This window comes from Tarenaya hassleriana, unplaced genomic scaffold (assembly GCF_000463585.1).
Source record: "Tarenaya hassleriana unplaced genomic scaffold, ASM46358v1 Cleome18, whole genome shotgun sequence".
Lineage (NCBI taxonomy): Eukaryota > Viridiplantae > Streptophyta > Magnoliopsida > Brassicales > Cleomaceae > Tarenaya > Tarenaya hassleriana.
The window spans coordinates 778,979-792,401 of NW_010965216.1; the positions used below are offsets into that span (position 1 = coordinate 778,979).

General features: G+C 34.5%; 2 protein-coding genes across 2 annotated transcripts; both read right to left on the bottom strand.

The window, feature by feature from the left end:
• Positions 1-15: 15 nt before the first annotated feature.
• LOC104810369 (probable GTP diphosphokinase RSH3, chloroplastic) lies at positions 16-3,188 on the bottom strand. The gene is made up of 6 exons (XM_010536643.2): positions 2,466-3,188; positions 2,189-2,374; positions 1,511-1,971; positions 1,202-1,360; positions 736-1,093; positions 16-517 (listed from the first exon to the last, which is right to left on the bottom strand). The coding sequence occupies exons 1-6, from the start codon at positions 3,186-3,188 to the stop codon at positions 194-196; spliced, it is 2,211 nt and encodes a 736-aa protein (XP_010534945.1). The 3' UTR covers positions 16-193.
• Positions 3,189-7,488: 4,300 nt separating this feature from the next.
• LOC104810370 lies at positions 7,489-8,172 on the bottom strand. Its single transcript, XM_010536644.2, has one exon. It carries the CDS (start codon positions 8,054-8,056, stop codon positions 7,691-7,693), a length of 366 nt encoding a protein of 121 aa, XP_010534946.1. The 5' UTR covers positions 8,057-8,172; the 3' UTR covers positions 7,489-7,690.
• Between the last annotated feature and the right edge of the window lie 5,251 nt (positions 8,173-13,423).

The following is a 13,423-nucleotide window of genomic DNA, read 5'->3' on the forward strand; positions in this document are numbered from 1 at the left end:
CGTTGAAAGGAGAGCTAATGACAAACAGTTCACATTATATTATATGAATATACATACTTTGTTCCTTTGCATCATCTGTGGGAATCAAACAGTAACTAGAGAGACCGTTCTGTACAACAAATGTCAGAATCATAACCCATATATACATGAATAAAGATTTTTTCTAAATCAAGAATCTGAGGAGGTGAAGTGATCAGCTTCCCCAACCGACCATCGTGCCGGAAGCTGCACTGTCGGGACGTGAGAAGGCGAGACCACGATCGTACATTCGCTGCATCTCTTCTCTGTATTCCATCAGAGACTCGTCGGGAATGGAAGGAGTCAGTTCAACGACATCGCCCATCTTCAGCTTGCACTTGAGATCGTTTACCGGCTCGTGGTTTAGCTTTGGCCTTAGCTTTTCATTCGCGGGTAATGGCATCGTCCCGTACAGCGACCATCTCGAGCTCCCCGGCCCTGCTGCCCGGCTCAGCAGATCCGAAATGGTGGAACCCTCTGGAAACTCTTGCACAGACATCTGCAAATCCAAATACCACCATTGTTCAATCTATGTGTGTATATTATATATATATGCACGTAGAATGTTCATCATGCACGTGAATGTACATACATATCTATCTATCCGCCATGTGAACAGGGGCATAACTACATAAGCATATACATACATGTGCAGAAACATCGAAGCAAAGACCATCCTGACAAAACCGGAGAGATCGGAAAGAAGATAAAACCGACCTTGTCATTCTCGAGGACGATGACGTAGACGGGTCCGTCCTGGCAACGGTGAGGCTTGTACGAAAACGGGCAGTCAACGGAGTGAGAAGGAAACCTGCAAGAAGGGGGCTTAATGGAGGAACACGAAGAGCAAATAGAAGAGCTATCTTTGCTCATCGTTTCACAGTGCCAAGTCACGACCCATCTCGCCCATTCAACCATCTGAAGCACAAACGTGGAATGCTTGCAGTCACCTTCCTTGTACCGCCAATGAGCTGCAAACCCGAATTCCGCTTGCAAATGCATCTCCTTTGTTCGTATTTGAACCTCGAGCGGTACCATCCCATCACCCATCACGACCGTGTGCAAAGATCGGTACCTAAATTTTTTCAAAATCAAAGTCAGAAACAGAGATAGAGTTGTAGTATCTAAGCCACCACCACTTGTACTTGAAGGGGAAAACATGAAAGAAGTGAACTTTACTTACCCGTTGAACTTGGGATGAGTTATGTAATCTTTAAGCTTCCCAGGAACTTCAGACCACAACTTGTGAACCACTCTCAAAGCCTTGTAACAATCTCCCTCTTTGTCCACTATCAAACGCAACCCGTGAATGTCATGAATTTCATCAAAGGTTAACTTTTTCCTGGAGAAGAAACAAAAGGGCAATAAAATCAGTGGCTCGCTCTAATGTTTAGTGAAACTAACACCTAAACTGACAAAAAGATTTCTTTTTTCACTAACCCAATAGACCAAACGAGCATATAAATGCATGGGAGAATGAAAGAGAACGTACTTGGACATTTTGCAGTAAATGCTGTACAAGCTCTTGTGTCGTCCGGACAGGACATGATAAGAAATGCCTTGTCTCTTCAAAGCCTGCTCCAGTTTCTCTATTGCAGAAGTAATCATGGCTTCATCAAAGAAATCCTCGAGCCTAGAGGACATCTCGTGATGCTGGTCTGGGTAAAGATGCTTGAAACAGAGATTCTCCAGCTGGACTTTCCAAGTTGAGATTCCCAACCGGTTAGCGAGCGGAGCAAATATTTCCAGAGTCTCCTTTGCAAACCTCTGCTGCTTAATTGGGGGCAAAGCGTAAAGTGTCATCATGTTGTGTAAACGGTCAGCTAATTTTATAAGGACAGCCCTTGCATCTGCCATGGCTAGAAACATAGTGTGCAAGCGATCAGCTTCTACTGTTTTGCTTGCTGTATTGTTCTCACGAGCAAGTTTACTCAGTTGGCTAAGCTTGGAAACCTGTGGGAAACACAACGAAGGCAAGTCAATGACTTTCCACAGACAATGAAAGATGAATCCATCAGTTCTGGAAGAAACTACTATGGACAAGATCTCGATTATTACAAACTTCTCCGATAAATTTGTGGAAATGCAGCTTAAGAACATGGTTTTCAGACACTATGGCACAGTGAAAAAACCTTAAATCACACCATTCAACAGATCTTTTGTCACTTACCCCTTCCACCAAATCAGCAACTCCAGCTCCAAATGTTTTAAGAATATAATCATAGCTCATGAATGAATCATCCATGGTATCATGTAAGAGACCCGCCACAACAACAGTGGAGTTAGCTCCGATCTTTGCCAACAACAATGCTGTCTCAACGCAATGCTGCAGGTAAGGATCACCACTTGCTCTCATCTGAAAAAAACACACGACAGATCACAAAATTAGCCATAGAAAAAAGCAAAAAAAAAATGAAAAGTTTGAAACTTCCTTCTGGTTCTTCTACCTGCCCTCTGTGAGCTTTCTCTGCCTCGTAAAATGCCTTGATCACGAATTCATCTTCGAAGATCTTGTCCCTCAATTGGGCACGTCTCAGTAAATCCCTAGCATATGGCTGCATCATATCTTCCCCGAACCCAACATCCATTCTGAAAGTGAGCTCATCAACAAGAACAGAATTCGACGATGAAGCCATCTCGAATCCCGGAGGATCGTAATCCACGCACGAACCAAGCGCATTCCTAACGAACCCATTGAACAGTCCGCTAGCTCCTCCGCGGAACGAACCATGGAAGCCCCCGTCGAGGTTCCGATCGCGATAATTTCTCATCGGAGGGCTGCTGCTACACGATACCGGACCATGAAGCACCGAGACGGGGCTTTGATCCCGTTTAAGGTACGAGGAACTAACGAATTTGGTCGGAGAATAACAGAACGAGCTGCTCAAGCTCAGATCCTTCAAATCATCGCTCCGATCGTGACGTATGGACGCTGATTCGTCTCCTCCGGTAGGGTACGATGAGCAGGACGCCGCTGATTTGACGGATGCGCCGGAGAAAAGCGAGGAGAGGCCTCCGACGATCGGCGAAGACGCCGTGGAAGATGCCGACGAGGTCGACCTGGAATTCAGATCGAGATCACAGGAGATATGGGCGTTGATCTGATGCGGCGTGGAGCAAACGCTGCTCGGTGGGCTCGCGTAGAGCGCTATCGTCGTCGCCACCACCATTGGAGCCCGCTGATTCTGGTGCAGAATCCTTAGGTTCAGGCTTCAGATTCCAAAATTAAAGATCACAGATCAAGGAAACCCAGAAAAACTTTTTTCGAATTCGAACTTTTTTTCTAGTACCCAGTAATAACTCTCCTCAAGCACGTCAATTTCCCAGAGTTAGAATGATTCCCTAGAAAAATCTCCTTTTTTTCTCTCTCCCTCGGGACACAAACAGACTTATCAAAACCCACGAGCTTTGACACGAATCCCCGAGGCACCCAATTGGATTCTAAACGAGAAAAAATTGAAAATCTGAGAATTTTAGATAGATTGGAAGAACAGATCGAGCTGAGATATGTACAATTTATACGAGCTCAAGCATGAAATTCAACTGGGAAAAATACCTAGAAAATTTACCGATAGGGACTCCAATTAGAGACCAAAAAAAAAACAAGCTACGGGAAGAGAAGAAGAGTCGAAGACGCTATGCAAAAAGGAAAGAAATCGATATTTTTCTTCTTCGGATTTGCTTTCCGAGAGAACCAACCCACTCTCTTCGTGTTCTTATTCGGCTGATGTTCGACCAGTGACCGAGAATTACGGAAATACCCTTCGTGATTATCCGGGATTAGTAACAAAAGCGGGGTTATTAATTGGATAGCGTCGTTGTCTAATGGCGATGATTAGTAATTTAGTATAACTGCCAGCTTAAATAAACTAATCCAAAAAATTTTTATATAAATTAATCCAAAATCTTTGAAAATTTAGAAGTTTAATTTGCCACGAAAAAACCCGACAAAAAACCATTTGATTCAAGATTAATTCTAATAATAGCGCAAAGCTATTAAATGGCTTTTAATTAATGTTTGTGAAAGCGACAAGACAGATGGGTTTGGATATAATCATATCTTAGTCAAGTGCGCGTGAGAAAATTTATACGCGGATAATATTTAATAATAGATAATTAGATATAATCCTATAACAGTAAAAACAAAATTACCATCTACATTTTTTTCTCACCCCGTGATTATCCAATTTATTCTAATGGAATCATTTTCTATGTCATAACGTATTTTGAATTTATTTTTGGCATATTGTTCTTTATGTTATGCGCATCTTTTTTTTTTTTTGTTATAATGCTTAAACATACTTCCTTGATTTATAGGGCATTGCAACGTTTCTTTTTTAAAAAAAAAAACGGTTTATTAATTACTCCCTCCATCGATTTTTCTCCAAATTTTAAATCATTTACTATTTCCCGACTATTTAATTTATTTAATAATCACATTTATTGTCTAACTTAATAACCAAGTGTTTTAACAAAAAAACTTAATATCCAAGTGTTGACTTCTTCAACTTAAAAAATGAGCAAATAATCAAACTATATTTAAATTTACAAAGGACAACAGTGACATTTCAACCAACCCTCACACCCTCGCTAAATATATTATAATTACATATCAAGAAAATTAATTAATTTCTCATTTTCTTCAAAACCTTTCTCGAAGATCTAGAGGGTTTCGATAAGGACACCGACGTGTCTCGCCACAGCGAAGACAAACCGCCACGTGGCATAACTGGGCAAAGTTGACACGACACGCGTCCGAATTGGCGGCCGTGTACACGTGTCACAGTCCCGGACTTACGGGGATCTTCTACCAAATCAACGGCTCTAATTCAACCTCGTTTTTCTCCAGCGTTAGATCTCAGCCGTAAATCAGATTCGCCTCACCTGTTCTGTACATGGTCGGAAGGTCAACTTAACCTGCTACAAGCGGAGGTTTGTTCGATATATAAAAGTCTTCAAGTAATTATACAAATAATTAAAATTATAAAAAATCTAAAGAAATCTAATATTGGACGTGATATTATATGGTTGGATCAACTTGAAAAAATATATTTTGTTAGATGTTTCACTCTACATAACATCTTTATATTTTTTGGTACGTAACTCCACTCCACATGCATTATTCTATGAATCGATTCAATTATTTCATTAGATATGTACATATAGCAGAATCATGAAAAGAAACGTGATATTATATTTGCGTGAACAACATGATGGGGAGAGGTGGTCCAAAAAACGACATGAAGTGTGTTTTGAGTTTTCACACAAAGGGAGATGTCTATAAAAAAAACGTGCAAACAAAAGCCACCCACGACTTTGGCACGTGGTCGTATAATCCTCCTCACTCTTTTCCTTCACGCAATATGCTCCCTTGTCTTTTACTTTGCGTTTTTACTTTGCGTTTTTGCTTGCTCTTGTATGTATATATATATATTTGATGCATGTGAAAAAAAAAACTCAACAATGGAACACACATTTTGATTTCGATGCGTTCAATATCGAATGTTAGATCCGTTGTAATAGATAAATGATTAAGGATTTAATTCCCATTTAAACGGGTTTTTTATAGTATTGATTTTACAGTATGTACATATGTTTAGACTGGGTGTGAAATGATTACGTATAATTTTTTATAGTAGAGTTAAGGTTTATACTCATATCATATAGATTTTTTTATATATATAGATGATTAGTTGTGTTCTACATATATATAATGTCCAAATCATAAATGAACTCGAGGATATTTTCATTGGAACCCTAGACGTGTTTCGATTAGTTTGGTGTATACGTAACTTGTACTCACATACGTTGCATGGTATTATGAAAACCAATAAAAGGGTTAATTTCTTTACTACTGTAAACACAGTTTTAGAGGTTTCTACTTTTAAAATACGTATTTCATATCTATACATATCGTATTGTTATAGTGATGAACGACATCGTTTTATTGAACAATTGATGGGGGCCCAGTATGGTTGGACACTACTTGGAAATGCTTGTAGCGGCCTGGTCTTGGCCCATTTGTTTAATGGACTACCGAGTCCAAATATTGAATCAGAAGACTGCTATTTTTTTTTAAAATTATTTGCACATTAAGCATAATTATACTCTTCGAAATGACCCATAATTTTATAAAATGTGTCAAAAAAAATTATATAAATTTTTAATTTTGTAAATAAATACACCGAATATTTAAATATACCAAAAAAATATCTCAACTCTTAAAATTGAAAGCAAATTCTTATATATTGACAGTTAAGGATCGAATATAAAATTTCGTTTAATATCTATTAATTAAAGTTCTTGTACGAAATAATTTCAAATATTTTAAATAAAATCATAGACGGTGTAATTGAGGTCCGTGTATTGCTGTCGTTTTGAGAAGTTGATGTATTTTTTTGACACATTTCAAAATTTGATTATTTATTTGTTAAGTTAAAAGTTGATGTATTTTGTTGGTATACTTTATAAAATTTGGGTATTTTTATGAGATTTTTCCTAAAAAGGTTGAAATAAATCCATGCAAATGAATGGAATACAAATATGATGTAAAAGTTATTAACAAAATAAATGAAAAAGAATATCAAATATGAAACTAAATATTTTTAAACAAATGAAATCCTAATAAAAATAAAATAAAAAACTGATGCAAAAATCACAATCGATATAATTATGTTTTTTTTTTAAATAACGATCTTGAAATTTGCAAACGTGATTGGTCACAGCTTTAGAAATTTGATTTTATATGAAAATATTAATGTATGTTTGATTTGCCATTTTTTTAACCTTCAGCTAGTTTTTTCTTTCTCGTTGTTTAAAAATTCAAAATTATTTTACTTCTGTTGACAAAAGAACTATATATATATATATATATATTAAAGATGTTATAAAAAATTTTGCTTGGATCTATAGAAATTTCAATAATATGATTCGCAATCAAGTTATGGTCGATCCGATGGTCCATCTGGAAAGTGGTAATAGAACATGACCTTATTCAGCCACGGAGATTCTCAAATCTAAACGCAATCGTTCAAAATCCCATTAAAATATCAATTATCCCTAATAATAATAATAAATCCTTTTGTCATGAATGATGTAATGAATTGTACAACTCATTATTTTTTTAATTGAGTGCTAATTATATTACTGTATACCTAGATATTGTAGTTAGATTTTAATTTTATATAATTGTATTCCGATTAAATTATTTTCGTCCAGTCGATTGTAATTTGTATCTCAATTAAATTTGATTTAGAAATAGATAGATATGTAATTTTTTTTGAAATAAATTTAATTAATTTAAATTTCACTATAAAAATGGTAATTGAAGAGAGAGAAAATATAGAAAAAAGTTATAGAAATTATATTCCATAAAATTTAAAATACTAATCAAATAGATACCATTTTTATAACAAAAAAGCAAGGTCAAAGCAAAATTAATACAATTTGAACCTACAAGCCTTTCATAAGGATCAAAATCCAATTTCATAAGGATTAATTAGTATTTTGATCGGTTTGGTACAAACTAATCCTATATAATAAAGTTTCACTTTCCATTGGATACTCATTCAATTAAAAAAAAAGAATTAAAACCTATAATGGTAAAAATACAACAATTAAATGAAACAAATACTCAAAATAAATAAAAGATAAATTGAAATAAAGAGTAAAACTATACAAGAGAATAACAGTGTCGAGCACGGTCGTGACCGGACATGGAGGAGAAGGAGAGGCCGAGGCCGGGGACGGCGAACGCCGCCGCCTCCACCGCCATCCGCTGCTGAATGGCCTCGAATCCGGCGCCGGCGCCAGCTAATTCCTTCAGTAAATTACGATAATACCCCTTGATCTTCCTCACGAGTCTCACGTAGCGCAGCCTCATCCACTTCAGCCTCATCCTCCTCACCATCCTCTTCACCGGCGACAGCTCTCCACGTGGCTTCCCTCCCAGTCGTATCGCCGGAGGCTTCCTCCGCCGGAGATGGATCTTCCGGCGGATCTGCGGCCACCGGAACACGGCGGAGGTGATGGATGCCATATATATATATTATGTGTGTATGTTTGCGTTTGTATATGTGTGTGTTGTGTTGTTACTTGTGAGAGAGTTGTATTATAAGAACTAAGAAGAGAGATGGTGGTTAAAGATGGTGTATGGAACTTGTATATACAAACACATATAATATAAGGTTTTTTATTTAAACATTTTCTTTTATCACTGACACTTCATGTGACGTTCTTCTGAAAATATTCTTCCGGGTAGGAATTTATAATAATAATTTTGATTTGTTAATATTTTCAGTTTGATTTCCATATATATATATATATATAATGTTTAAAATCATTATTTTCTAATGCAACAAAAGATTATGTACGTTTTAACTCTATATCAAACTATTTCAAAATGGATGATATTAGAATATGTACAGAAAAGGGTAATATTTTTTTAGGTTCGGTTGGTTTTAGAATGCTAAATAATATATGTTTAATTTTATAAATTAACTGTAATCAACATATATGATTTATAATAATCATCATTAAGGAGAATAAGATTAAGTTAATAAGGAAATGGGCAGCAGCACATGATGTTTGTTTGTTCTCATCTCTGAATAAAATAAGAGTTCGAGGATTATGTATATGGTTTCCCTCTTTGTTATATTACTTCTTCATCATTGCAGAATCATCATCCCATTATATATATATATATACCCTGCGATCCAAGTAATATACTATTATCTTATTCAAGACACACACACACACTAAGATTTGATAAGATAAATAATTTTGGAATAACATGCAATAACCCATACCAAGATAAAACAAAAGTAATTATTAACGAGTATTAAAATTTATTTGATTGGTTTTGGATCAAGTATAATAATATAAGACCATTATAGATTCTTTTTTGTTGGAAATATAACATTTTAATAGCCTATGTAATTTTGGATTTTAAATTTCAATATGATCTTGACTACATTGATGGAAATGAGTTTATTATGGTATTGAAGTTTATGGGTATTTAAGTTTATTCCCCTCTCCTTATCCTATAAATAATAGACATTTGGTTCATATTTTATCCATCGAAAAAACTATCAAAGTTAGGGTGAAAGGAGAGAAAACAAACAAGAAACTATTTAGTTTGTTCTTCCAAGTTATTCAACTGCAAAATGGATTCAGGTACAATTCTTATTTGATATGTATATGTATATTATTTTCGAATTGTGTGAATTATGTAAAACCGTATCCAATTCTGATGAATTTTTATAAAGTTATCGAAAAACATCATATTAAAATTTTACATTTGATATCAGAGCATGCGTTTTGTTTTATCATAATTTATCGATTACAGTTTCGAAATTTTAATATGCATAGTATATGGATATTATATTTTTTAAAAAATGTGTCATAAAAAAGTATCATAATAGAAATTAAAGTATATAAATATATATATGAATTAATATATATGAATATCCGTAACTATTATATAATAATAGTAATATATATATGTCTTGAACATATGAACATATAAACTTACGTGTATGAAAAGTTAACATAAAATTATAAAATGTCATATACATATCAACTATATTAAAGATCATTTTAATTATATCAAATGCGAGTTCTAAATTTGAACAATAAAGATGGTTTCAAATAAATTAATAAATTTATAGTGAAATATTAATATTGATAACTTCTATGTTTTTATAATACATATCAATATGTATTATTATTATTGTATCTTCATATAAGTATATATATTATGCATTAATATACCATATAGTAATTTGTATGGATAATAATTTATATACTTTATGAAATTAACTATGTGGATACATGTTATATGGAGATTAAAAATATTTTTATTTGTTTTATATTTTAAACTTGTTAGACACCAAAGTGACCTAGTTTAAATTAAAATAAATATTCAAACTAAATATATATGTTTTAATTTTTCATAATGAAAGGATGCTAATGTATGACATAAAATAAATAATTGAATAATTATAATTATTTATTATATTGCTATTAGATCATCCAAAGATGGATCGATGCATATGATTAATAATATTAGAGGGACATAATTTTTGGTTAATAAGTATGTATGTCCAAAGATTGCATTCTTATTTAACCGGTAGTATTATGATTTCCATTAAAGTATATTTTGCATCAATAATTGTATGTATGTATTGAAGTATTGCCCAAAGGTGAATTTTAGCACATATTATTGTTACTTTTGAAATATACTAATGGATAAATATTTATAATATTTCAGCTTCACTTAACCTTATGGCTTCTGGCAATAGAATTGTTAAGTTCAACGGGTTTAACTATGCAGATTGATCTGAACAGATTCAATTTTATTTAGGTTTCAATGATATGGATCATGCATTGTTGAATGAAAAGCCAACATCCATAACAGATGAAAGCTCAGAAAGTGACAGGATTAACTTCGATTCCTGGGAGCGATCAAATAGGTTGTGTTTGAACTTGATGAGGATTACTATGACAGAAAGTGTTAAGCCATCGATGTCTAAAACTGGAAGTGCAAAGGAATTTATGCAAAAGATTAAAGAGTATTCTCAGTCGGATCTGGCTGACAAGTCAATTGTAGGAAGTCTCATGAACGAGCTGACTAAAGTTTGATTGGTCTCAGCCTATCCATGATCATGTGACTAACACGTCTAATATGGAGGCAAAGTTGAAAGCTATGAGAATGGATGTTAATGAGACATTTCTGGTCCAGTTCATCATTAACTCTCTCCCTGTTGAGTTTGGTCAGTTCCAGGTGAATTATAACACCATCAAGGAAAAATGGAACTTTCAGGAATTGAAGGCCATGCTCATACAGGAGGAAGAGAGATTAAAGAAGGTGAAAGAACATTCTGTTCATCTTACAGTTGAAACTAATGCCGACAGCAATAAAAGAAAACCAGAAAAAAATGACAAAAAAAAGGATAAGGCTCCAATAAAAGATAATGTGAGCCAAGTCCGGAAAGAAGTCAAGTGTTTTTTCTGTAAAAAAACTGGACACATTAAGAAAGATCGTCAGAAAAGAAAGGGATGGTTCGAAAGCAAAGATAAACATAATATTTTAGTTAGCTTTGAATCGAATGTTATTGAAGAATCCTTGTTTAATGTTGAAAATATTATGGACGTTAAACGTAGTACACCTAACAATGAAAGTTCGGCTTTATTGTGACATAAAAAATTAGGTCATATATCCAAAGAAAGGTTAACAAGATTGTTGAAGAATGAAATTTTACCATGTTTGGATTTTAGTGACTTAGGGGTATGTATTGACTGTATCAAAGGAAAACAGTCAAAACATACTGTAAAGAAAGCGGCCACAAGAAGCACTCAACTTCTAGAATTAATTCACACTGATATTTGTGGTCCTTTTGATATTTTCACGCGGGGTGGAGAAAGGTACTTTATTACTTTTATCGATGATTACTCACTGTTACACTTATCTTCTGTATGATAAATCTCAATCTGTGAACATATTTGAAGTGTTCATTAATGAGGTTGAGAGACAGTTAGATAAAAGGGTTAAAGTTGTGAGATCCGATAGAGGTGGAGAGTATTATGGAAAATATAATAAGACTGGACAATGTCCAGGTCCATTTGCGAAATTCCTCGAAAGTAAGGGTATTTGTGCACAATACACAATGCCCGATGCACCGCAACAAAATGGTGTAGTAGAAAGACGAAATCGTACATTAATGAATATGGTTAGGAGCATGATAAGTAATAGCTCTTTACCTCTCTCATTGTGGATGTATGCATTAAAAACGACAACTATCTGCTTAATCGTGTTCCTAGCAAAACAATCCCTAAAACACCTTATGAACTGTGGACAGGAAAGAAACCGAGTTTAAGACACCTGCATATTTGGGGTTGCCAAGCAGAAATAAGAGTGTACAATCCACATGAAAAGAAGCTTGATCCTAAGACAATCAGTGGATTTTTCATTGGTTATCTAGAAAAGTCTAAAGGATTTATATTTTATTGTCCTAACCATAGTACGAGAATTATGGAGACTGGCAATGCAAGGTTCATTGAAAATGGTCAAATCAGTGGGAGTGATGAATCACGAAAAGTTGGCATAGAAGAGATCCGGGATAGTATTTTCACACCGGATATCCCTTCTGTTGTTCTTGTACCGAAATTCACATCAATGTCTCGTGATATTCCAGTACAACAAGAGCACGTCGAAAACCCACATAATGAGGGCATTATTAATGAACCAGTTACCAGAAGAGATTAATGAACCACCGATCATCTTGAGACGATCTGAAAGGGAAAGGAGATCTGCGATCTCAGATGATTATGTGGTTTATACTCTAGAACATGAATGTGACTTAAGCATTGATAATGATCCGTCTACATTTAAACAATCCATGAATAGTTGTAATTCTGGAAAATGGTTTGATGCTGTGAAAGAAGAATTAAAATCCATGAACGACAATAATGTCTGGGACTTAGTAGATTTACCGGAAGGTGCAAAGAAAGTCGATTGTAAATGGGTTTGTAAGACCAAGCTTGACTCACGTGGTAATATCAAAAGGTATAAAGCCCGACTTATTGCCAAAGGTTACACCCAAAAGGAAGGCACAGACTATAAAGAGACTTTCTCTCCGGTTTCTAAGAAAGAATCTTTGAGAATTATATTGGCTTTAGTTGCTCATTATGATTTAGAGCTTCATCAAATGGATGTTAAAACCGTTTTTTTGAATGGTGATCTAGAGAAAAAGTATATATGGATCAACCTGAAGGATTTATATCTACGGGAAAAGAAAATTTAGTGTGTAAGATGAGAAAATCAATTTATGGACTAAAACAAGCTTTCCGACAATGGTATCTAAAATTTAATAATACCATTACATCTTATGGTTTCGTAGAAAATATCGTTGATCGATGTATCTACATGAAAGTTAGTGAGAGTAAGTATGCGATTTTAGTCTTATACGTTGATGATATTTTACTTGCTGCAAATGACATGAGAATTTTACATGATGTAAAAGTGTTTCTTTCTAAGAATTTTGATATGAAAGATATGGGCGAGACATCCTATGTAGGGGTGTCAAAACGAGCCCGGCTCGTGAGCTGGCTCGTGGCTCGTCAGAAAACGAGCGATCTGAGCCGTAATTTTTTCAGCTCGTTAAAAAACGAGCCTAACGAGTCAGAGCTCATTGAACACGTGTTCAATGAACCTGGCTCGGCGAGCTGGCGAGCTGCTCAACGAGCTGATATTTTTTTTTAAAATAAATTAAATTTATATAAAAAAACTCTAATATAATTTTATATTAATTTTTTTCATATCATTTATATGATATTATAAATATACTAATTATTATGATAGTGATAATTGAAAATATTAAATGATATTGGTGTTTTATTAAATTTT